The sequence below is a fragment of the Crocuta crocuta genome, unplaced genomic scaffold (assembly GCF_008692635.1).
Source record: "Crocuta crocuta isolate KB4526 unplaced genomic scaffold, BGI_CrCroc_1.0 scaffold222, whole genome shotgun sequence".
In the NCBI taxonomy this organism is placed as follows: Eukaryota; Metazoa; Chordata; class Mammalia; order Carnivora; family Hyaenidae; genus Crocuta; species Crocuta crocuta.
In genome coordinates this window covers 888,309-911,831 of record NW_027528806.1, presented here as the reverse complement: position 1 = coordinate 911,831, position 23,523 = coordinate 888,309, and the positions used below count along the sequence as shown (strand labels likewise).

Here is a 23,523-nt window from a genome sequence, read left to right as displayed (position 1 = left end):
GCAAATTACAACTCTTCAATGAACCAGCAATTCTACTGTCAAATTATGAACCTTGTATTACTTGGAGATTCTAAAACAGCTTGAATGAGGATGCCTCGAGTGATTAGGAAAGTGAAGGGTAGTAGGGGAGAGAAAAAGGAAAATGGATACAAAAAGGAAAACGGATCCAGGCTCCAGAAACTATTGTTTTTTAAATCTTCTAACTGATTGGGGAGGCCAGAAAACAATCAATCCTGCCTTGAGCATTTTGACCTCCGATCTCTCACTGAGGGAGAATTGAATGATGCCATTGTTCACATATTTCAGCCACTGGGTAAGGTCTGTGGATTGCAAAGACATTTCATCAAGTTGGTTGGTTCATTAACTCGTTTAGTTTCACTTCATTCTTTCATTTATTTGTTAGGTGCTGGGGAGACAGCACCTAGAAAGGATTCATATTCTGATGGTGGCTAAGATAAATAAGAAAAGAGTAAACAAAGACACAAAATATTAATGAATTGTGAGAGTAGTATCAGGAAAGGAAGCAAACTTCATTCGGTGATGGAGAAGAGCAAGTAGGGTTGTCTTTGAGTAGGTTGGCCACTGACATTTCTCTAGAGAGAGGCAGCATGTAAACAGAGGTCTGACAGGTCAGAAAGTTCTTGCCATCAGCAGGGCCAAGGAAGGGGTAACCATAAGTGCACAAGCCACGCGGCTGAAGAGGGCCTTGTGTGTTCCAGAACCTATCTAAAGCCCAGGGTGTTCAAGGGTGGGAAACAAGGCAGAGTGACATACGGACAGACAAGTGGGTGGAGACATTGTCATGAAAATCTCTGCAGGATTTAGCAGAAATTTTTTATTTTGTTCTAAAAACAACAGAAAGCTATTTAACGGTTTTGTGCAGTGGAGCAACTCAAATTTGTATTTAAGATTCTCACCTTAACTGCTACATAGAGAATGGATAATGGAGGGCAAGTCTCAAAATAGGAAGACCATTTGGGAATTCACTGCAGTAAGATACAATAAGACCTAAAGCAACATAATGACTGTAGAAAGGATGAACACTGGGTGAATCTGAGATGTATTTTGAAGGTAGCATTGTGAGCCTTGCTGTTGAATGTAGAAGAGAAGAAAGGGAGGATTCAAGACTCCTAGGCCTATGCTAAGGTGCAGTAGCAAAATTTACTCAAATGGGTAACACAGAGGGTTGGAGAATGGGGTGAGGGAGAGGCAGGACTGAGATGATCGGGGCAAGGAAGAATCAAGAATTCCACCGTGGACTTACTAAGTTTGCAAGGACTGTGACACATCCAGGGTGAGATGTGCCTCCAGGAGGCAACTGGATGTGAGTGTGGAGCTCAAGTAAGAGGTCTGGGTTTGAATTATCAATTGAAAGTCTCTGTATGTAGAAGACATGTACGTCTCTGATAACAGATGACATTTCCAAGGGTAAAAGTGCAGAGAGACAAGAAAGTCCAGAGTAGAAGGACATGCATTAATTATGCAAGAGGTAAATAAACAGTATAAAGGGTTCAACATTTCCATGTTGCTCCCAACTTTTATTGAAACCATGTAACCATTTCATGATTTAGTCTTTTTCACTGTGGAGCACTCTAAGCCACTGCTGCAAATCTAAGTTGTGTATTACTAGATGAAATGACTGTCAGGTGATTCCAATGATGTATGTCTCAGAAACATTCTCCATCTCCCACTCGACAGCTCCAAATCCGCAAGAAAATAATACAGAAATATTATTTTCCTTCTCAGTGGGCTTCTAAATACCTTTTGGTGCCCCCTTTCTGGTCTCTTAAGAGCCCTCCTGGAAAAAAAAAGGTAGGGAGGGTTAGGATGCAGGTCAGAAGAGTGGAGAAGCTATTCCTTACCTCTTCTTCTTCAAGTAGAATGAGCCGAACCACAACAATGTGAATTGCATTGCCAATACTTGGATTGTGGAATAACCCAGTGACCTAGAGTCAGAAATGGAAAACCATTAGCTCACATGAGTAGATAATAGATAAAGTCCAGAAGACAGGGAAAATAGCAGTGTGATGCACTTAAAATAAATGTTATTTTACAGCTTAGGAATTTTGGGGGGAGTGCAACCAAGAGTGAGAGAGGCCCTTGGCCCAATCCACATTCTGATACTTAATGGCAACCGTTCCACGGTGACTGACTAGCTGTGTGCTAATGGGACTGGTGCCTTTCTTCTCTTTGACCCTTTCCCTGACCCATCATCTTTCTCTCTTGTATTATCAGTTCCTGAGGCAAATACCTGTTCGGTCTCCCCAGGACTAACACTCTCTCTAACACTTTCTCAGGGAAGGCAGAAACACCAACGGTGCAAAAGGGAAGTTTGGAATTGGGGGCGGGGGTCATTAACTTTATTCCAATTCTAATTCTAACTACCTTGAGGAAAGCATGTTCTAATTCTTTGCCTCAGTTTACTTATCTGTGCACTGACATAAATTGGTAGATAAACTCATATTAAAGGATTGAGTCACTTGAGAAATACCTAAGTAGAAAATATATGACAAATTCCTTCCTCACTTAGGCAGGGAGTAGATTCATATATATGTACATATATATCCATATATGTGTGTGTGTGTATATACACACACACACACACACACATATACACACACATATATATATGGAAAGAACAAAAAAGGTCTCTCTTATTTTGGGATGGTAGAGCATATCTAATGACACCTGTTCACCAGCTGCCTCTCCCCACCCCACGGTCTGACATACCATGTTCATGATGGTGAGGATATAGGACTCCACATTGTCACTACCATGATACTCAATCATCTTCGTGTCAGCCACCACCAGCGTCTCCACCCATCGCTCTTTGCTGATGGAACGCTGAGAACGCCCTCTGCTGGGCCAGTGGTTCCTCTCCCACTTTTCTCGCTGTTCTACTGTCTGGGAGGCGGCAGGACTGTCTAAACATGAAGGAGAAGACAGCGGGCTAACTCTATGTATCTCTCATATATTACTCACTTCCGCTTAGTGTAACTTGTGTTTATGTAGGAATGCTATGTTCTTATATACATGACTGGAATGGAGAAAAAGACCAATTTAAATGATTAGGACCACGATAACTGAAATTTGCATCTTTTTTTAAAGTTTATTTTGAGAGAGATAGAAATCAGCAAGGGAGGGGCAGACACACACACACACACACACACACACACACAGGATCAGAAGCAGGCTCTGTACTGACAGCAGAGAGCCCAGTGTGAGGCTCAGACTCACAAATCAGCCAAGATCATGACCTGAGCCAAACTGGGCTGCTTAAATGACTGAGCCACCCAGCCACCCAGGCACCCCTGAAATTTGCATCCCATAGAAAGGTTCAAAAGTACTTCTTTGAAATAATTATTACCTATTTCATCAAATAGATACCTCACTATTAAAAAGATGTTATAATAAAAAATAAGAACTTTTTCTTCTTCTCTTCCTCCTCTAAACTTGTCAGGGCCTACTATGTGTAAGGCAGGGCATTAGGTTTTAAAACACCAAGTTGTTTATCCTCATGAAGATTTAAGGGACATATGCCTATCTATGTTTTGCAAATGTGGGAATTAATGTTCAAAATGACTGGTTCACTAATTTCCCCGAAATCACATAGCCCATGAAGTCTGGAAGATCCAGGGTTTTCTATGCCCTAAAATCATGCATGGTTCATATACACCACACTGTCTCCCACAGAGTAAATGTGCATACAACTGGAGACCATGAGAGCTAGAAAAGCTGCATATACTTCAAGAAGGTATAAAGGTAGAGGTGATTACCCTGGTTTGCTATGTAAGCCTTCCTGGTTCCTCAGTTTCACTATCTATGTGAAGTTGGAACATACTGAGTAATATTCACCAAAAAACAAACAAACAAAAATAATAAGTGACATAATTGTAGGTCCAAATAATTTCAGATTCACTTATTGTGAGCTTTACTTGAAAATAATAAAGCTGTACTAGGTATAACTTTTGGAAAATAACCCAGGATTGTGTTAGCCTTGAAGGGAAGTCTTGTGAAGGTTTGTGAACCAGAAGATGGTTGACCTCCCATCTGCCCGAGGTAGAACAACTTTCTATTTTCCTTCACCTACTTTGCACAGATAAGTATGTCTTTCCCAAGAAATCACTAGAGATATTATCAATGGGTTATAACTCTGCATCCTTACTACCCACCCTGTCTGTCACCCTCTTTTTGAGGATGGGAACATTTCAAACGATGTTTCCAAATCTCTCTGTGCAAGCCAGGGAGCAAGCCATACTCGAGCGCACACGGGGTCTGTGTTCTGGAAGGGGTGTTAGCAGACCAAGCCAAGTAAAAGAATCCTATCAACCCGGTTAGGTGTGATCTCCTTCTCTCAATCCCTCTTGTCCTTGCCATGTGGGGCGGGGAATGTTCTCCAAGCTGCAAGGATGCCCAGTGCTCTCCATGACCTTATGTATCTGGGCGACCAGCTATACATGTCTTCACCCAGTGCCCTCACAAAGTCTATGGTACTTGGTACCGCTTCCTCACTTGCTCTTGTAGGCTCATCACCCACCCCCTCAGTGGGGGGTCCCCTTGCAGAGGTTTCTGCTGGCACAGAGTGTGCATTGTGCAGCCCAGGCATTAAAGCAGGACCCCCCATGTCCCAGGCTCCAGCTGTGGACGTATCTCCTCTCAGCCCCCAGTGTCTACAGTTCGGAGCTGGCAGGAGGCTAGCATGCATAAGGCGCTGGTAAGATAAGGGTGATTTCTCTGCTTCTCCCCGTCTTTGCTTTTCTTGTGTCTCTGCCTTTACTCCCCCTCTCTTCCACCTTTTATCTCCCCAATAATGAGCAACAGAGTTTAAAGAAGAAAGAAAAAAGATACCTTTAAAGCCCATCAAGTTCATTTTTCATTTCATTTTCATTTCATTTCATTTTTCCAGCAAATAGTCCAGTGAGTTCTCAGTAAATGGGCATGTAGGAGGAAATGTGGAAATGAGAGATGCAGGCTGGTAAAGACTTCTTGATTAAATGTATCGATTTAGCATTTTCAACAAGACCTACGCTAAGCACTTGCTAAAGGCCTGTGCCAATGCAAATGTCTTCGGGTTTCAAATAATCCCCAAGGAGAGAGATATCTGTCCTCTTATCGGAAGTGCCAGAGCTTTGCGGGAGTGGTGGTGGTGGGATTCAACCTGAAGCCTGATGGGACCGAGCTGGACGAGAGAATCATATATGCCCAGGCTGACTGTGTTGGGCCCTCATGAAGTCATCCCCGACTAAACAGAAGAAATGCTTGCACTCAAGAACCTCAGACTGTACGAGAAGCCATCGTACACACCTATCTTCAAGGCCTGGTGACAAAGCCAGACAGTTCTTTAGGGGCAGGTGAGGTGCCAACAATTCTGGGAAGCCCCCTGACCTTGCCACCCCCAAATATACACATACTTAGTCAGCTCAGGGTGCCGTAACAAAGTATCATGGCCTAAATGACAGAAATGTATCTTCTTCCAGTCCGGGAAGCTGGAAGTCCAAGATCAGATGGCCGGCAAGGTCAGGCTCTGGTGAGAGCTCTCTTCCTGGCTTACAGGTGGTCACCTTCCCACTATCTGCTGAGACAGTTTTTCCTCAGTGTGTGCGTGTGGACAGACCTCTTTCTAAACCCCTTCTTATAAGGCACCAATCGTGTTGAATTAGGACTTCACCCTTATGACTTCATTTAACCTTAGTAACCTCCTAAAAGCCCTGTGTCTGAATACAGTCACATAGGGCAGGCGGGGGATTAGGGCTTCAACATGGGAAATTTGGGAAGACACAATTCTATCCATACCCCACACATACGTTATTCAGAGATCCCTCTTCTGGGCAGGCTTCATACTGAGAATTTTCCACACTGCTGTAGTTTCCTGCTCCTCGAGGAGCTGTTCAATTTTTTTCTTTTAAAAAAGTTCTTTAATAAAATGGATAAAAATGAATATTTAAGAATTCTCTTAACTTGAATTGTTTTCTTTATCCACCCTCAAAGAAAATACAAAATTATCAACATCCACACACACAGACACTCAAAACTATAGTGACATTCTCTACACAGGACTACACCAGAGCTTAAATTGTTGAAAACTCAAGACAGTTCTAAGAAGTGATTGCAGGGATGATTTTTTTCTTCAAAAAACAGCTGACAGATAGTGAAGCAATTTAGGTAAAATTATTTTCCAAGGTTGTCAAAATGTTCTTTTTGTTTTTTTTTTTTTGTTTTTTTTTTTGGTGTGTGTGTCAAAAGGTACCTGAAGTTCACATTTCAACTAAAAGAAGAGAGGCTCTCAACAGAGCCTGACCTTGCTGGCTCTGTCAAGGGCCAGAAGGACATCTCCTTTAACTTTATAACTGGAGCCTAATACCATGCCCTGCAAACACTGGTACCCAATAAATGTTTGATATATGGGTGAAGGAAAAACTGAAGATGATCAGAAACAATTTATGAATCACAAATACTGAAGACCTGCAAGAGTTATCTACTTCTCTCTATGGGATGACTTGTTTCTTTCTGTTTTTTAAATATAATTTATTGTCATATTGGTTTTTATACAACATGGGATGACTTGTTTCAATTAAAGAATTCTCCACACTGAGCCGAAGTATTTGTCTGAAGGGGAGAAATCTAGCCAAATGGGCAGTTTATGGCAGGACAATTTCCAGTCTTGACACAGGACTGACTTTCCCAAACCAGAAGCTAAGGAAGTACAGATATCCACACAGTATCTGCTGAGGAGTGCAGGTCACCCTGTGAGCTAACAGAGTAGAGGGCCTGGAGATCTCTGGGAAACACAAATAATTGACTTCTTTTTCCTTTCCCCAACCCCCAAGTTCTTTAGGCAGCTCTTCACAAAGCTCTGTCTCCTTTAGAGCTTTTTCCCCCCTTCATAGTTTATTGTCAAGTTGGTTTCCATATAACACCTAGTGCTTATCCCAACAAGTGCCCTCCTCCATGCTCATCATCCTCCTTCCCCTCTCCCCCACCCCCATCGGCCCTCAGTTTGTTCTTAACATTCAAGAGTCTCTCATGGTTTGCCTCCCTCCCTCTCCCCAACCATTTTTCCCCTTCTCCTCCCCATGGTCCTCTGTTAAGTTCCTCCTAATCCTCCTATACATGCAAACATATGGTATCTGTCCTTCTCTGCCTGACTTATTTCGCTCAGCATAACACCCTCAAGTTCCATTCACATTGCTACAAATGGCCAGATTTCATTCTTTCTCATTGCCATGTAGTATTCCACTATAGAGCTTTCTTGGGTAGCAGAGCCCATCTGTCAGACTCAGGGTCACCAGGCCAGCTGCAGGAGTGTATGGACCATGAGCAAGTTGCAGGGAGATGGCTCAAGTCTTCCCAGGGAGCAAGGAAAGTGAACACAGAGAGCAGAAGACTCAGGAAATTATAAAGTTTCCTGGACTCTAAGGGATGTTTTTTAGCATGCCAAAAGCTTCTAGCATGGGCAATGAAACCAGCTCTTGCACTGAGGGCCTTGTTCAAGGTTCTGCCTCCTACCCTGACTCAGCACTTCCCTCATCTCAATTCTCTTTTGCTGCCCCCTGCACAGATTTTTCTTAGAGAAGGAGGATTTCTGCCTGGCCTATGAAGGATTACTTACCACTAACTGGAACCTGGCCATTAACTGCACGGACTGGCAGATTTGAGGCTGAGCATCCCCCAAGAAGATCCTCTCAAGTTAATCTTCTCCAGGACATACCCTACAGCTTCTACACTCCCATCTCCCTGCCAGCAGCAGGAGTGAGGTTTCTGAAGCACAACGACTCAAAAACAACACAGATGCAGCCAGCCACCTGTGATGGGATGCCAAGCAAGAGCGTGGTCTGTGATAAACACTTCTTTATTTGGTCATTTACGAGTTAGTTCTCAATAATCATAGGAGATAAGTCTTATTATTGCTATTTTAAAATAAGAAACATGAGATTCAGAGAAGTTATGCAATTTGTTCAAAGTCTTACTGCTCATAAGCAGCAGACCAGCATTTTGGATGAGTTGGTCTGAATCTCATGCAGATTGGTGGTGTGGGGGTAGGGGTTATGTTCTCGGGAAAGCACAACGTGCAGAGTAGAAACAATTAGCTCAAGGCAGTCAACCTAGCAGAGAAGCTGGACCAGGCAGCAGCTGGCCCCAAGCTCCAAGTCCCTACTAGTCCCAAGCAATGCTGGAAGGAAATTTGTCTAGAGGAACCTCAATAGGTAATACGTGATCTTTTGAAACTGGCTCTCTGGGGACAATGTCTCATTTCTCTTGTATAATCCAGACACATGCTACTTAGAGAAGATGTCTTGGACCCAGAGTTGGTGGCTAGAGAAATGGCACTGGGAAAAAAGAAGAGCATCTGAAGTCTGATAGGACCTAGAAAGCTTCTGTTCAGGCCCACCATTGACAATTGTTCACTCCCCATCTGTATGAGCCTGGCCCGAACCACTTCTGCATTGAGCCTCTTGTAAGTCCCATGGCTTTGGACAGGTATTCTCATCTCTGCCCGCCCTCCCCCCCCCACCTTCCATGTAATGAAGCCAGACATCAAGATAGAAGGCAGGCAACAGAAAGAGTCTGAGTTCCTGATGATTGTGCAGTACCACATCAACATTGGACATTGCATCTCCAAATTTCATTTATGTGAGAGAAAAGTAAAAGTTTATTTTTCAGCTAGAATGGAAGAGGGCTGTTTTGTCTGTTTTGTTCACTCTTCTATCCCCAGCACCTAGACTGTTCTTTGTAGGCAACAGCAATATTTCAAATAAATATATCCTCTTTGGGGTTTTCTGACACACATAAACTTATAATCCTGAAGGATATGAGGACTTAAGCACCCTCCCTATGTTTGTAAGCACTATCTCTTCTTATCCTTAACCCTCCAGGGGTGGGTTGCTTTCCTCTCCAAGTGGCAGAATTTGATTCATCTCCTCAGATTGGTAAGTTGGTTAAGGGTAAATAAACAGAGGGTTCTCTTTTAATGCCTCTACTGTATAAATAGCAGGAATGACTGACCACCCCAAATGGCTTCCAGAAATAGCATGTTCAGAAAGGTTACATGCCCACTCGTGTTCTGGAGAAAACAATGGCAGAAACCTTTGAGCACACTAATCAGAGAGCTGTATCACAGAGACCAGAGAAGCCATCTGCCCTATCTTTGAGCAGACACCAAAAGAACAATGCTACCCTGAAGACAACATATTTACATATGGTCATACTGACACACTTATGGGTATATTATATGCATACATACATAATGGGTGTATTTACATATGCTACTTAATGCTTAATTTCACACCAATACAACTTCTTCCATGACAGTTTATTATAAGTATGATATTTATATTCATATAGGTTTATTTATTTGTGGGGCTGGGGTGCTATACAGAGCATTAAACAAAACAAAACAAGAAAAGTGTTCACATTTTAGTGAACCTAATCTGAATTTCATCATTCATTCATTCCAGCTTCTATACTTTTCTCAACATATTTACTCATCTCCAACCCCCAGTCCCTAAAGTGGTTGCTAACAACAAATGCACGCACGTCAAAATCGGGCATGTTTTGTTTCCTAAAGGGAACGCTATTCTGGAGGAAGGTTTCCTCTTGCTCCTAAGGGACCAGGGAAACCACAAAGTAACAAGGCATTCCCATTTCAGCTCTCCAATTTCTTGAAAGCTCAGGACAGAAAGAGGAATTTGGGGTAATTTTTTTCTTTTATACACTTTATTGTGTTTTCTACATTATTTTTATAGTAAGAAAAATAAACTTTAAAAATGTGAAAACCCTTTACTTTGATTTTCTTCACATGTAAGACTTAATAGCAGCATTTTTCTGAGTTCTTTATCCAATTCTCTTGCTAATGTTTGCCCCTTTAACCAAGTAACCAGAAGCTGTTCTCCCCAATCATCTAGAATGCCTCTCTAGCAACAGCAATCACACAGTAACCTAGGTAATTATTGAGAAATATAAATCTACCCAATTTGTCTATTTATTCATTTTCTGGTTCTCCAAAGAAAGGCAAATCGACTAAGGTGAAGGAAGAATCAAACTTAAGGAGGAAAAAAAGGAATTATTCCCTCTACGTGAGCAGCCAGCCATTTTTCTATGAAGGCATGTGACGGCAAAGAGCTTTGAAAATGGGAGCCAGCGTTTCGTTAAGGAACTAGAGATACATGAGGTATAAAGGGAGACATGGAACTTCCTGGGGCACCAGAAAGAACACTATGGTCGAGGGAAGCCCAGGACAATCCACAGCCCAATAGCCACATGTGAAGCCAGAGCACTTGACATGTGCTGTTTCTGTAAAATACACCTTGGATTTCAAACAGTTAGTATGAAAGAGAGAGAGAGAGAGAGAGAGAGAGAGAATGTAAACTATCATATTAACAAGTAACATTATATGTTGAAATAATATTCTGGATATCGTGGGCTAAGAAAATTATTAAAATAAGTTTCACCTGTTTCTTTTCATTTCTTTTTATTCTTGGCTGCTACAAAATTGAGGATGACATATGTGATGTGCCTTAGATTTTTATTGATAGAACTTGGTTAGAGTCCAAGACACTTGGTTATTAATCCAGGGTCTCCTAATTATTTGTCTAAAGTGTGCCTCACAGAACTGCTTTGTGGAAGGAGTACATTGTAACATGGGAGGAACATCAAGCATGATACTCTCCTCATACTGGGGTCACAGTAAGTGTGATTTTGCTTTCCCCCATCTTAATTTCAACTAAAGCTATGATATTCATGATAGGTCAAAACCTCATTCCTCCTGTCTTCCGTTAAGTTTATTTAGTTTCACTGACTGGGGAGAGCCATGACTTTTACCAGCCTGGCTGTCTCATCCCTGCCCTCGCCTTATAAGCTGTCTTTGTTCCTCACGCACTAGAGCACAACGACAAGGAAGCAGCATTCGGAAGCAAGTGATTTTACTTATTCTTTTTTCCATACTTTTTTTTAAGAGAGAGAGAGAGAGAGATCAGATAGTTCTGACACTTAGACTTACTCTAAAAAGTGACTTCCTGTCCGTTGACAGTGAGCAGATAAACAAATGCAGTGTATACATAGAATGGAATGTTATTCAGCACTCTGACACCTGCTACGGCATTAAGGAAACTTGAGGACGTTATGCTAAGTGAAATAAGGAGCCATCAGAGGAATACTGCAGGAATCCCCTTACAAGAGGCACCTAGAGTAGTCAAATTTGTACAGACAATGGAAGAGTGGTTGCCAAGGGCTACCAGTGGAGGGAGAGCATGAGGAGCTATTGTCTGATTGGTATAGAGTTTCAGTTTGGAAAGATGGAAATGGTTCTGGAGACGGATGGATAGCAGTGATGGGTGCCCAACAATGGGATGGTGCACTTTATTTTATATAGATTTTACCATCATTAAAAAATGAAGTAAGAAATAAAGGTAACTTCCAAGGTAGACGGTGGATGTTCAAGCCAACACCAATCCACCCAACCTCCTGCACCTTCTATGGCCACATCAACAAGTCCCAGAGTGACCTTTAGGTCCCCAAGGAGACTTCAGCACCGATCACTGTTTCACAATCACTGAAGTTCGCTTATTAAGGCATTAACATTTCAACTAGTACAGCTGCCAAAGTAAGACTTTTCTAAATAAACTTTAACACTTTAATTAGCCAGAAATTCCATTTTCCAACACAAAGGAGGTTTGGTAATAATGTTAAGTTAAAAGTTTTCCTGGAACCTTTCCAGGACTCTTGACTGCAGCCTAGCTGGTCCTGCCTTCCATGACTTTTCCCCCTTCTCATAGGGATGCAATCCACCCATCAGTGTAAGACAAGCTGGTCTTGGCTGAACCTTTATGCCCACTTCCGCCCTCTTGAGGCTCTTAGAAATTTCTAGGCAGCTCTTTTTGGTTTAATTTTGTCAACCCGAGATGTATCCTCTGTAGATGGGCTTGCTTTATTGGACTGTGCTTCAAGAATACAATTTTCCCTCTCTAATCTTCCACCTAACTCCTTGTTTGCCCAAGAAGGGGACTCTGTCACATGTCTCCCACATATACCCCTCTCTGAAATGTTGCTTTGGACCTCCTAGCCTTAGCGATCGAAACTCTGGAATTTTCTCCTCTCAAAAATAGGGTAGTAAGTTCAGTTTGTATACAGGTCTTCCTTGACTTACAATGGGGGTATGTTCCAATGAACCCATCAAAGTTGAAAATATCATTAAGTCAAAAATACATTTAACACACCTAACTTACTGAACTTAGCCTAGCCTACCTTAAATATGCTCAGAATACTTAGGCAATCCTACAGTTAGGCCAAATCATCTAACACAACCTATTTTATAATAATACATTGACTCTCTCGTGTAATTGATTGAATACTATACTGAAAGTGAAAACAGCATGGTTGCATGGGGAGAGACGGTTGTGAGTGTGGGTTGTTTCCCCTGGTGATGGCATGGCTGACTGTGAGCTGTGTCTCCCCGAGCTTCACTTAGGGGTGACAAAAATGTTCTAAAGTTGACTGTGGTAATGGTAGAACCACTCTGGGCACATACTAAAAGCTATTGAATTGTACACCTTAAATAGGTGAATTATATTTATGTGAATTATGTCTCAACAAAACTGAATTTTTTTTTAAAGCCTATCTGAAGAAGATGAAAAAACAAGTTGCAGACTGGAAGAAAATATTTGTAAACCACATATCCAACAAAAGGCTGGTATCAAGAGTATATAAAGAATTCTCAAAGCTCAATAGTAATAAAAAATCAAATTAAAAAATGAGCAAAAGAGGGGTACCTGGGTGGCCCAGTCAGTTAAGTGTATGATTTTGGCTCGGGTCATGATGTCCTGGTTCACAGGTTTGAGCCCCATGTCAGGCTCTGTGCTGACAGCTCAGAGACTGGAGCCTCCTCTCTCTCTGCCCCTTCCCCACTTGCTCTCTGTCTCTCTCTCTCAAAAATAAACATTAAAATTTTTAAATGAGCAAAAGACAGAAACATACATTTCACTGACGAAGATATACAAATATCAAAAAAGCACATGAAAACATGTGCAACATTACCTATTGGGGAGATGAAAATTAGTGAGATAGCCCTACAATGAGATATCACTAGTTATCTATCAGGACTGCTAAAATTAAAGGGGCACCTGGATGGCTCAGTTGGTTAAGCATCCAACTCTTGATCTGAGCTCAGGTCTCCATCTCAGGATTGTGAGTTCAGGCCTGCATTAGGCTATGCCCTGGGCATGAAGCCTACTTGATTTAAAAAAAAAAAAAAAAAGAAAGAAAGAAAGAAAGAGAGAGAGAGAATGCTCAAATTAAAAACAGTGATAGTATAGGGGCGCCTTGGTGGCTCAAGCCTTTAAGCGTCCGACTTTCGCTTAGGTCATGATCTCGCGGTTCGTGGGTTCGAGCCCCACGTTGGGTTCTGTGCTGACTGCCAGCTCAGAGCCTGGAGCCTGTTTCAGAGTCTGTGACTCCCTCTCTCTCTGACCCTCCCCTGCTCACGCTGTCTCTCTCTCTCTCTCTCTCCTAGAAATAAATAAAAACATTAAAAACATTTAAAAAAAAAAAAACAAAACCAGTGACAGTATCACTATTGTGGTACTGGATGTGGAACAAGTAGATCACTTAAACACAGCTGGTGGGAACATAAAATGGTATAGGCACTCTGGAAAACACTTTGGCAGTTTCTTATAAAACCACATGTAATTATTACATGACACATCAATTGTACTCTTGGGCATTTATCCTAGATAAATGGGAATTTATGTTCACCCAAAAACCAGTACACAATGTTTAGAGCAACATTATTTCTTTTTTTAAAAAATTTTAACGTTTTATTTTTGAGAGAGAAAGAGACAGAGCATGAGCAGAGGAGGGGCAGAGAGAGGGAGACACAGAATCTGAAGCAGGCTCTGGGCTCCAAGATGGTCCGCAGAGTCCAAACCCACGAACTGCAAGATCATGACCTGTGAAGTCGGATGCTTAACCGACTGAGCCACCCAGGTGCCCCTTAGAGCAACTTTATTTCTAATAACCAATAACTAGACAGAGTCCAACTGTCCTTCTACATGTGAAACATTAAACAAATTAGCATACATATATATATATATACTGGAATACTACTCAGCACTGAATGTCTAGGGAATTATGCTGAGTGAAAAAAATCAATCCCAAAAGGTGACATACTCTATCATTCCACGTACAGAACATTTCCAAAATAGAAAAATTTAGAAAATTTTACAACAGCTTGGTGGTTGCCAGAGGTTAGGAATGAGGGATGGGGAGCATGGTGGTGAGGGAGGTGGTATGGTTATGAAAGAGCAACATGAGAGATTCTTTGGGGAAAGAACTATTCAGTATCGTAACAGTGTTGGTAGATGCATGAAACCACACATGTAGTAAAATGAACTAATGTTACACGGAAACACAAACACATAAGTACACGAGTACAAGAAAGTTGGGGAAATCTGCATAAGATCACTGGGTGATGTCCATGTCAATACCTTGATTATGATATTGTACTGTTGTTTTGTAAGATGTCACCATTGGGGCAAACTGGGACAAGGGTACAGAAGACCTCTTCCTACTGTATCTTACAACTGTAGGTGAAGCTACAATGATCTCAATAAAGACTTCATTAAAACTACAGCAATTCTTTGAACTCAAACAGTAGTAGCAAAAGCAAAAACTAATCTTCAGTCTCTCAATTCCTAGTCCAGAGGCAGTGACCCGCCACTACTCCTCTGCCTCAGACAGCCCTTCTGAGCTCCTGATCTGTGCTTCCTGCTGGAGTAGACTTAGCAGCAGGAAGAGCAACCTCTGAGGAATGGTCTTTAGCCTTACAATAGTCAAAACACTGTCTTCTTGTATTAGGTTAGTTCTTCTCTTCTGCACCCACTTCACTGTAGTTATGATGCTCATTTATAACACAGTTAAGTTCATTTGCCACTGTTTGTATTGTATTTTGGTTCCCCCCCCCCCATCCTAGTTGATTTTAGTTCTTTATTTTTTTGAAAGTGTGAAACATAACTGTACAAAAAGGCATACCTAGAGAAGAAAGTAAGAGGGTCTTCAGGGTCACATCATCAACAGCATAGATACAGAAAGAGATCAAAATTTGGGGCCATAAACGCAATCAATCTACCATAAAATAATACATAAATATAAACAAAACAAATATTGTTTGAAAAAATGTAATAAAAAGAGCAATCCACACAAAGCAATCATCCTATATTGTAATCCTAGCCATATGACACTTTCAGTCTCTTAAACTCTCTGAAGCTAATTCTTCATCTCCGAAAGGGGAATAACATTGTGTGCTTGTCTCTTCCCAGGGTTGTTATAGTACTGCAAGGATGTAACAGGTATGACTATTCTGCCATTCTATGAAAACTTCTGTGTACATATTAGGAATTAGTAACTGATAATACTTCAGAATTCTTCTTCTTAAATATTTGCATTTTAAAAAACCATGAAATTTCTGGAGGCTCACACAGCCTGCTTCTGCTTCTTCACTCAGGTCTACACCCCAAGCATCATCATAAAGAGAACCAGAGAAACTGCATGTAGAAACGATCTTGGTTCTAGTTTCTGTCATTGGAGGATATAGCCAAGGAGCTGAGGCCATAGGCTGGATCCCACCACAAACCATTCCAGGGGTTCACCACACCTCCCTTTTCTAACCCAACTGAAGTCTTCCTCCTACCATCGCTTTGAAATAAACATTTATTAAGCATCTACTATGAGCTAGTCACTGTACTAGATGCTGAGAGATATCAGTGTGCAATAATGATGTGGTTCCTGGCCTCGTAGAGCTCGGAATTAAAGAGTGAAGACTCACCACAAACAAGAGAAGACAGTGAACTGATCGAAACCAGAGGTTGTGATGTACCAGGAAAGACACAGGTAGGTAGACTGCTGGGTTAAGTGAGGCAGGCGGAAGAATGTATTCCAGCTAGGCTGATCAGCAAAACACATCTCAAGGGAGGGACATCTAAGCTGAGACTTACATGGTGAGAAGCCCATGTGCAGACACAGAGAAAGAATATTCCAGACAAAAAACAGCAAGTTTGAATTCCCATGACCAGAGGGAGTCCAGGGGGGTACTGGAAACTATCATAAAGATTGAATGGGACACAGTGAATATGAGGCAAGTCGCATAAGAGACCATCCTGAGTAGACAGACAGGGCCAGATGATACTTGGCTTTGAAAGATGACAACTATGGGGTGACTGGGGCGCTCAGTCAGTTAAGCGACTGACTTCAGTTCAGGTCATGATTTCATAGTTAGTGACTTTGAGCCCCTCATCGGGCTCTGTGCTGACAGCTCAGAGCCTGGAGCCTGCTTCAGATTCTGTGTCTCCCTATCTCTCTGCCCCTCCCCCACTCATGCTCTCTCTTTCTCTGTCTCTCAAAAATAAACATTAAAAATTTTTTAAAAAGATGCCAACCAAAGAGGCATATTAGAAATGATGTGATCATTTTTGCCTCCTCTCTTGCACTGAAGTATCCAGCAAAAACTTTTGCCATTTTCAAATTTCATATTCTGTCCCCCAAGCTGGCTTTATACCCTGACCTAGAAAATGCCCCTCACATCCAAAAGCCCAGCCCTGTGAGTATCTGACTTGTCCTACTCAAATTATTCCCAAAATCCTGAACCTGCCCCCACTTCTAGACTCACCCCACCCTCCCCATTCAAGTTAACATGGAACTTTCCAAGGCATATGGTTACCGATTTCCGCCAGGGGTGACAACCATGCGTAGCCTGGCCCCATTGTTAGATATCATACAATTTTTACAGCTGACTTCTTGTTTTTGCTTTCTTTTCAATTATTATTTTGAAACACACATGACATACTTTGGATCCACAAGTGGCTCAGGAAATTCTAAATTAAAATCCATACAGGGCTGCAGCTGGTGCAGCCAAGCCTCCAGGACCTGGGGTCCATGCTACACACACAGATTTTGGCGACCCTCCAAACACACTGCATGGTCCAAGCACCACTCCCCATCATCGCATTCCTGAAAAAATGGAATATGCCGACAGACACACAAGCAACATCCTTCCACAGAAGCAAAATGTGAAACTAATGCCACAAGTGAACATCACCATTGTCCCCCTCGCTGCTCTTTGAGTCCCTCTCTGAAAATGTCTGTAGAGTGAGAATTACAGTATTGGTTATCTTTCCAAACCTGGGTACATTACTGCTTAAGTACAGAGAATACAATGGACCCTGGAGAGATTGCGGGCCCTGAGGACGCCAGCAGAATAGAGGTCAGTATCATAATCTTCATCTTAAGCACAGAATGATGTCTATGTGTGATGAGCTTCAAAATCAAATTAGCACTCCTTCTTAGTAACTCCCAAGGGGCTGTAATTTATTTTTCCCTGCCTTGGTTTCCTCCTCTGTAAATTGAGAACATATTGGAATTTATCTGATGGAATTGTTACAAGCATTAAATGAGTTGATGCATAAAATACCTATTACAGTAGCTGACACACTGTAAAATGTAATAAATGTTAACTATTACTATTAGTAATTGATCCAACAAATAAAAACTGGCAGAAAACCTGGAGTCACTGTCAGGTAATAGCAAAGGTAGCCTCAGGGCTGTGGATGGTAAAAGCAGGTCTCAACATATTCCCCAAATGCACACAGAAACCCAGAGTTAAGCTTTCAAATGCTCTTCAAAGGTAGGCTTCAAATATAGATAAGAGCATGGGGCGCCTGGGTGGCTCAGTTGGTTGGGCAGCTGAATTCGGCCCAGGTCATCATCTCGCTGTTTGTGGGTTCAAGCTCCACGTCGGGCTCTGTGCTGACAGCCAGCTTGGAGCCTGCTTCAGATTCTACATCTCCCTCTCTCTGAGCCTCCCCTGCTCATGCTGTCGCTCTCTCTCAGAAATAAATAAAATGTTAAAAAAAAATTAAAAAAAAAACAAATATAGATAAAGGCAAATGGGGATGGAAAAGAACTGCATGGAGAAGGGAAAGCAGGTTGTGAAAATAAAGTTGTGAAATCTTCATCTTTGCTTTAGATTTGCCCCTTGCAGGGAAGGGCGGGGGGCGGGGGGGGTGGGGCTTGTAGCACTAAGCGGAAAGGATTCAGCTGGGTGTGAATGTGAGTGAAGAAGTTACCATAGGTCTCAACGGAGCCAGAGATGGAAAAGAGAGTGGATGAGGCTTGATAAGGTAAAGGACAGAGACAGGGCCAAGTCCAAGGTCAGTGAAGTGGAGGAGAAGTGATGATTATTCATATAATAAACCGGCAGAGATTAACTAGTTTGGCCTCTCAACTCAAACACTATTCCTCTTGAGCCTATTGAGAGTCTCTCTTGTATAAACAGAGGGCCCAGATGAGATAAGCTGATATAATGTCCTCCTGCTGGACTCCAGGGCTTTGGCTCACTCAACCCAACATCTGGCCTCGAGACTGCAGAGCTGCCTGTGGACCACTAGCTGGATCGTGGCCTGAACCCAACAGCAATTCAGGTCATGGCAGAACATGGGGATCTGGCTAGACTTCATGTAGCTTGGCCTCATTTTAAAATAACTCTGGGACTTCACAGAGATCCGCATCTTGATTTTAAACAAATACTCGTCAAATACCCCAGATTCCACACTGGATTTTTAAATGTGGAAAGCCTGTAATCTGAGGCCTTAACACTCAGAATTGATGTTTCTGAAATGAAGGCGATGCTTCCCATACAGTTCTTAGAGTTTCATTCATAGCATGCAAAGCAACAAAGGGAAAAATCAGTATTATCAAAAGGGCCAATCAGGGAGCTATACTTAAACTCCTCAGGGCATAACTGTTTTATCAAGATGTATTGTATATGGACATGCCCAGTCAGCAGCAGCAGTGAGCGCTATTAGCTCATTGCTGACAAAATCAAATTCTAGGGAAGCCAAACAGAACAAAGTAAACAGAAGCCACCAACATATAAAACAATGTCCTTATTAGTTCTTACAAAGAGCTTTTTGAAAGCACAGATTTAAAGCTAGAACATATTTTTCTTATTAATTCTAAAGCACTTGTGATCTTCAAAGCTACAAAAGGGCATCGGAACCTGGAAGTTGAAAATGGACCCAGTAGGAGACTTTAATTTATAAATGTATGAATAAATTAAACAGTTCAAGTGGTTGGTTTGAATATGTATCTGTGTCTGTATCTCCACTTTGACCCCATTAGGGAACTGGTATGTGCAAGTTCCTGGTATGTGCATATGTAAAAGAGACGCATAGCTGTAGTAGGTTGTGTTATTGTGTTCATGGACTTTGCTTGCGTGTTACGGTGCTCCTCTATAACAGATGGTTCTTAAATATTACTTCCCAGTTTTCACTCTGAAATAGAAATGTTACTTTAGTCAAAAGTTATGAGTGGCTGAGATACACTGAGAGCAACAGAGTCAAACAAATATGTGTATAAAGATGTGTGTGTTTGTGTGTGTGTGTGTGTGTGTGTATGCAAAATCGTGGGATGTGTTTTTGTTTATCAGTGAAAAAAGAAAGTATCTCCGTCTTACAGTAAGCTACCTGGCTAGGCTAGAAAGTGGGGAAAAGAAAAAGATCAACAAAAGCCAAAACCTGAATGGGAACAGGATGTAGAGGGTTCGATGAAAAGAGAATTCTACTTGCCTTAGTTTTTGAACCTGCACATTTAAGGCTGAAAAGAAGAAATCTGTTAAATGTTGACAGAGTTTGCTCTAATTTCATTACCAAAAATTCTGGGGCATTCATTATTTTCAAATATTACATTAATGCAAAATTAAATTGTGGTTTTGTTTCCACTAAAGTGATAAATTGGCCTTGGAGTATTCAGTGTGCTCTTAACAACAGGTAGTTCTTTATCCTCTATGTCATTTGTTCAGAGAGTAGAGGTCTTGCTTCTCCCAGGATACTTTTTGTGGTGTATGTTTGACTTTGTATGTCCTTGATTAAAAGAAAAAGAAGAACAGGGGCACCTGGATTCCTCAGTCAGTTGGGCATCGACTCTTGATTTCAGCCCTCACAGTTTCTGAGTTTGAGCCCCACATCAGACTCTGTGCTGACGTGTGAAGCTGGTTGAGATTCTTTTTCTCCTTCTCTCTACCCCTCCCCTGCTCGCACAAATGCACAGTCTCTCTCTCTCTCTCTCACTCTCTCTCAATATAAATAAAAACATTTTTAAAAATTTTTAAATAAGAACAGAGAACTGAAAGGGTGGAAGTTCTTTATATTATTCTTGACACATTTATTTCTGAATGTTGGATTACAGTTCCAGTAAACAGGTAATGAGGCAAAGCCCTTTACTGTTGTTCAGTACTTAGGCTTTGGCTTGAATAAGTACCTGCTCTTCTTTGATAGCTCTTTTTAATTGTCTTTTCAAACTACAATCCTAAATTCAGAAAACAAAAGATATTTCCAAAGTATTTTTAAGAGTCAATCGTCTTTGGCATTTACTATATCACAGGATGCCAACAACCCATTTTTTCACCTTGACCACAATGTCATATATTCCTCTGGTGGAAAGACAGTTATTTGTATACAATTTATTAAAAATCTGTCCTTTTCTGGAAAACCAGGGTGGTTCAGTCGGTTAAGCATTCAACTATGGCTCAGGTCATGATCTCATGGTTTGTGGGTTTGAGCCCCGCATTGGGCTTTGTGCTGACAGCTCGGAGCCTGAAGCCTGCTTCCGATTCTGTGTCTCCCTCTTTTGCTCTCTGTCTCTGTCTCTCCGTCTCTCTCTCTCAAAAAGAAATAAAAATCTTTAAAAATCTGTCTTTTTCTTTCACAAAAATATAATTGAACACATTAATTGATTACTAAGCTTGGGCCACACCTGGAGTGTCATATCTGAGTTAAATCTCATTTCATCTGGTATGACAAGCCCTCCTCAAGCAACAAAGGTTGGGCTTCACATGCAGAATTAGTATGTACAAAACCGTCCTTGGAAACTGGTATGTATCTATTCTGGGGCTTCCAGACTTACAGGCAGTAAGGAGGATCACTTCCTGCCATCTTGAAACTTTAGCAATTTGGAAGGATCTCGAGAAGATTTCAGATGCAGTTGTAGGCACTATGGGTGAGGCCTGTGAGATGAAGTTCTTAATTCTGTTTCTCTAGCTTTGGAATAAATATGCCTGTAAGAAAGATGAAAACAAACCCTGGGGGTGGTGATCCTTAGAATAACAGAAGTTACTGAGATGCCATCCCAATTTTTTTTTTATAAACTCTCCAGACCAAAGCTGCTTGTTTCTCTGGCTTCTATAGCTGCCTAGCGTCTCATGGCTGTGGATTTGCTGGTCATACAAGAATAATCATTTGTGTTGTGTACACCGGTCCTCTGCAAATGAACCAGGCAGAGGACACAAACCACAATGAGACCAGTCTTTTCTTGTGATCAAAAATAATCTTAGGAGACTGTTTAAGACCACACAGAGGACTATTAATAAAACTTGGAAGAAAAGAAAGAAGATTACTGGGTAATCTTTGTTATCATGCAGGAAGTTGTCTAACAAGCCCACCCAAGGTTCATCTGACTCTCCAGGCTCAGGGATGTAACTCTATTTGACTTACTATTTACCACAGATGAGGACCTAGGCATTTAACAACTCTATAAAGATAGATGTTAATTTGTAGAGAACTTACAAGCTATAAATGCTTTTTGTCCAGTAGATAAGATAACCCAAAGGTTATAGTTTTATTGGCCCACGGAGGAAATGAACTAGTTATGTATCTAAATTAGTAATGTTATTGCAGTTTCTTCTCAATGGAAGTGTTCTTTTTGTTTTCCCTTCACTGGCTGCATACAGGTTAGTTTTTTATGTCATGTCATGACATCAGCTTTGTCTTTTCCTGATCCCCTCATTACCGTGGCAATTTAAACCTAGCACTTGGTCGCAAGAATTTTCATCAGAACTGTGCTTTTTTTCTTATTAGCTGAAAATTATATTTTTGATACGAACCAGGAAACACAGTTGAGTCACAAACAAAATAAATTTAAAATAATTTACTTGCAAAGATGTATCATCACCACAGTCATCAATCTCTTAAACTCTATCCCTCTAAAATTCCCCCTCAAACTTCCTCTCCCAACCCAAGCCCACGTGCTTCAGATTCTCCTCCACTTTCATGGTCCTTTTGCTTCTCCATTATAAATGCCTCCAAAAACTAGTCTAATAAGACTAAGCCCTACTCAGAGGACACAGGAGAGTCACTGAGCTTGCCACACAGGTCCTTATGCTTTTGGTTTAGGGAGGGGAACATCTAGGGGACATGCACACCATTTCAATTTTGGTTCCACCACAGAGTTAAAAAAAAAAAAACAACTTTATGGACTTAAAGGCTGGAAAGTCAGGTGTACGTAGAAAGTGATTAAGAGGGAAATTCTGCATTCTTTGGCTCAGTTGTGTGGTGTCACAGAAGACAGGTGCTGTTGGCCCGGGAAGAGTGTCCTCTGCCCTGGCATCAGGGGGTTTGCATGGCTTCTATTTCTTTGCTGAAGGTTCATCAGATGAGCCATGAAGAGAAAGAAAGAAGCACTCATGTTATAAGCCACAGAGTCCAGTCAACAGGTGAAAAACTGAGGCTCGTGCAGGCAATATTTTTAAACAGATAAGATAAAAGTTGCACCCCTCCCTTGGTAAAAGGCACCATTTTGCCCATTTTTTTTTCAGACAGAAATGCTCAGTCTTTTCAAGTAAACTTCCTTGTGTACATGCCAACTTCAGCTAGTTTCATGAAGGCAACTCAGAGCAGACTCTTCGTATTCTTGGCCAGTAGAATAGTTAAGTGCATTGAAGAAAAGGAAACAATGAACTAATAATGGTCCTGAACTAATAATAATAGCCTGGCACCAGATCTTATTAGAAGTGCTTTGCATATATTAAGTAATCTACACAATAACTCTGTGATGTACATACAACTATTACCCCCCTTTTAGAGATGACATAGTTCCTTAACAGATGTCACAGAGATAGGAAGTGACACAGCAGGGATTTAAACATAGGCAATTTGGCTTTTTACCCTTGCACTGTCTCATAAATACTCTCCTCCCTCACTGACTACCCTGTACCAAGGAAAAGACTCTTGGATGCTGTGAATAATGTAATGGTCCTAATCTTAATATGTTCCTCATTATACAGGCATTCCTCAACCTACCCGATTTGTCTATTTAATAAATCACTATGAAATTAAAATTATACATAAGCCAAAATTCACAAATGAGAGTTTAACAATTCCTCCATTCCACTTGGGTTTTCATTCTTAGAAAGGTAGGTGGGGTGAGCAGGTGGATGAAGAAGATAGAGGAGTAAGCTGTGAAAATGTGTAAAACAGGAGCCATGAAAAAGAAACAGATCGATGCTAAGGAAATGCAAAGTGGAGGTGTAAAAGAAGGCTCTAAAGTTAACCAAGAGGGATTTGTTTTTGTGACAGGTTTAAAAAGAGGTGAAGAGAAAAACAGACACTCTTGAATGGTCTGGATTGAATGAAAAGTGATGTAACCTTTGTGGACCACAATTTGGCAGTATCGCTAACATTTTCAAATATCTTTACCCTTTGACCT

The 23,523-nt window shown here is 41.3% G+C and overlaps 1 protein-coding gene across 3 annotated transcripts in view; it reads right to left on the bottom strand.

Annotated features, from left to right (window-relative positions):
* ADAMTS12 (ADAM metallopeptidase with thrombospondin type 1 motif 12) overlaps positions 1 to 23,523 on the bottom strand; it is a 286,228-nt gene that overhangs the window by 127,382 nt on the left and 135,323 nt on the right. For all 3 annotated transcript variants that reach the window (XM_077755824.1, XM_077755825.1, XM_077755826.1), the window contains exons 4-5: positions 2,731 to 2,924; positions 1,863 to 1,946 (exon numbers count right to left, since the gene is read on the bottom strand). In XM_077755824.1, the coding sequence (XP_077611950.1) occupies positions 1,863 to 1,946; positions 2,731 to 2,924 (278 nt within the window). The remainder of the gene's footprint in view (positions 1 to 1,862; positions 1,947 to 2,730; positions 2,925 to 23,523) is intronic.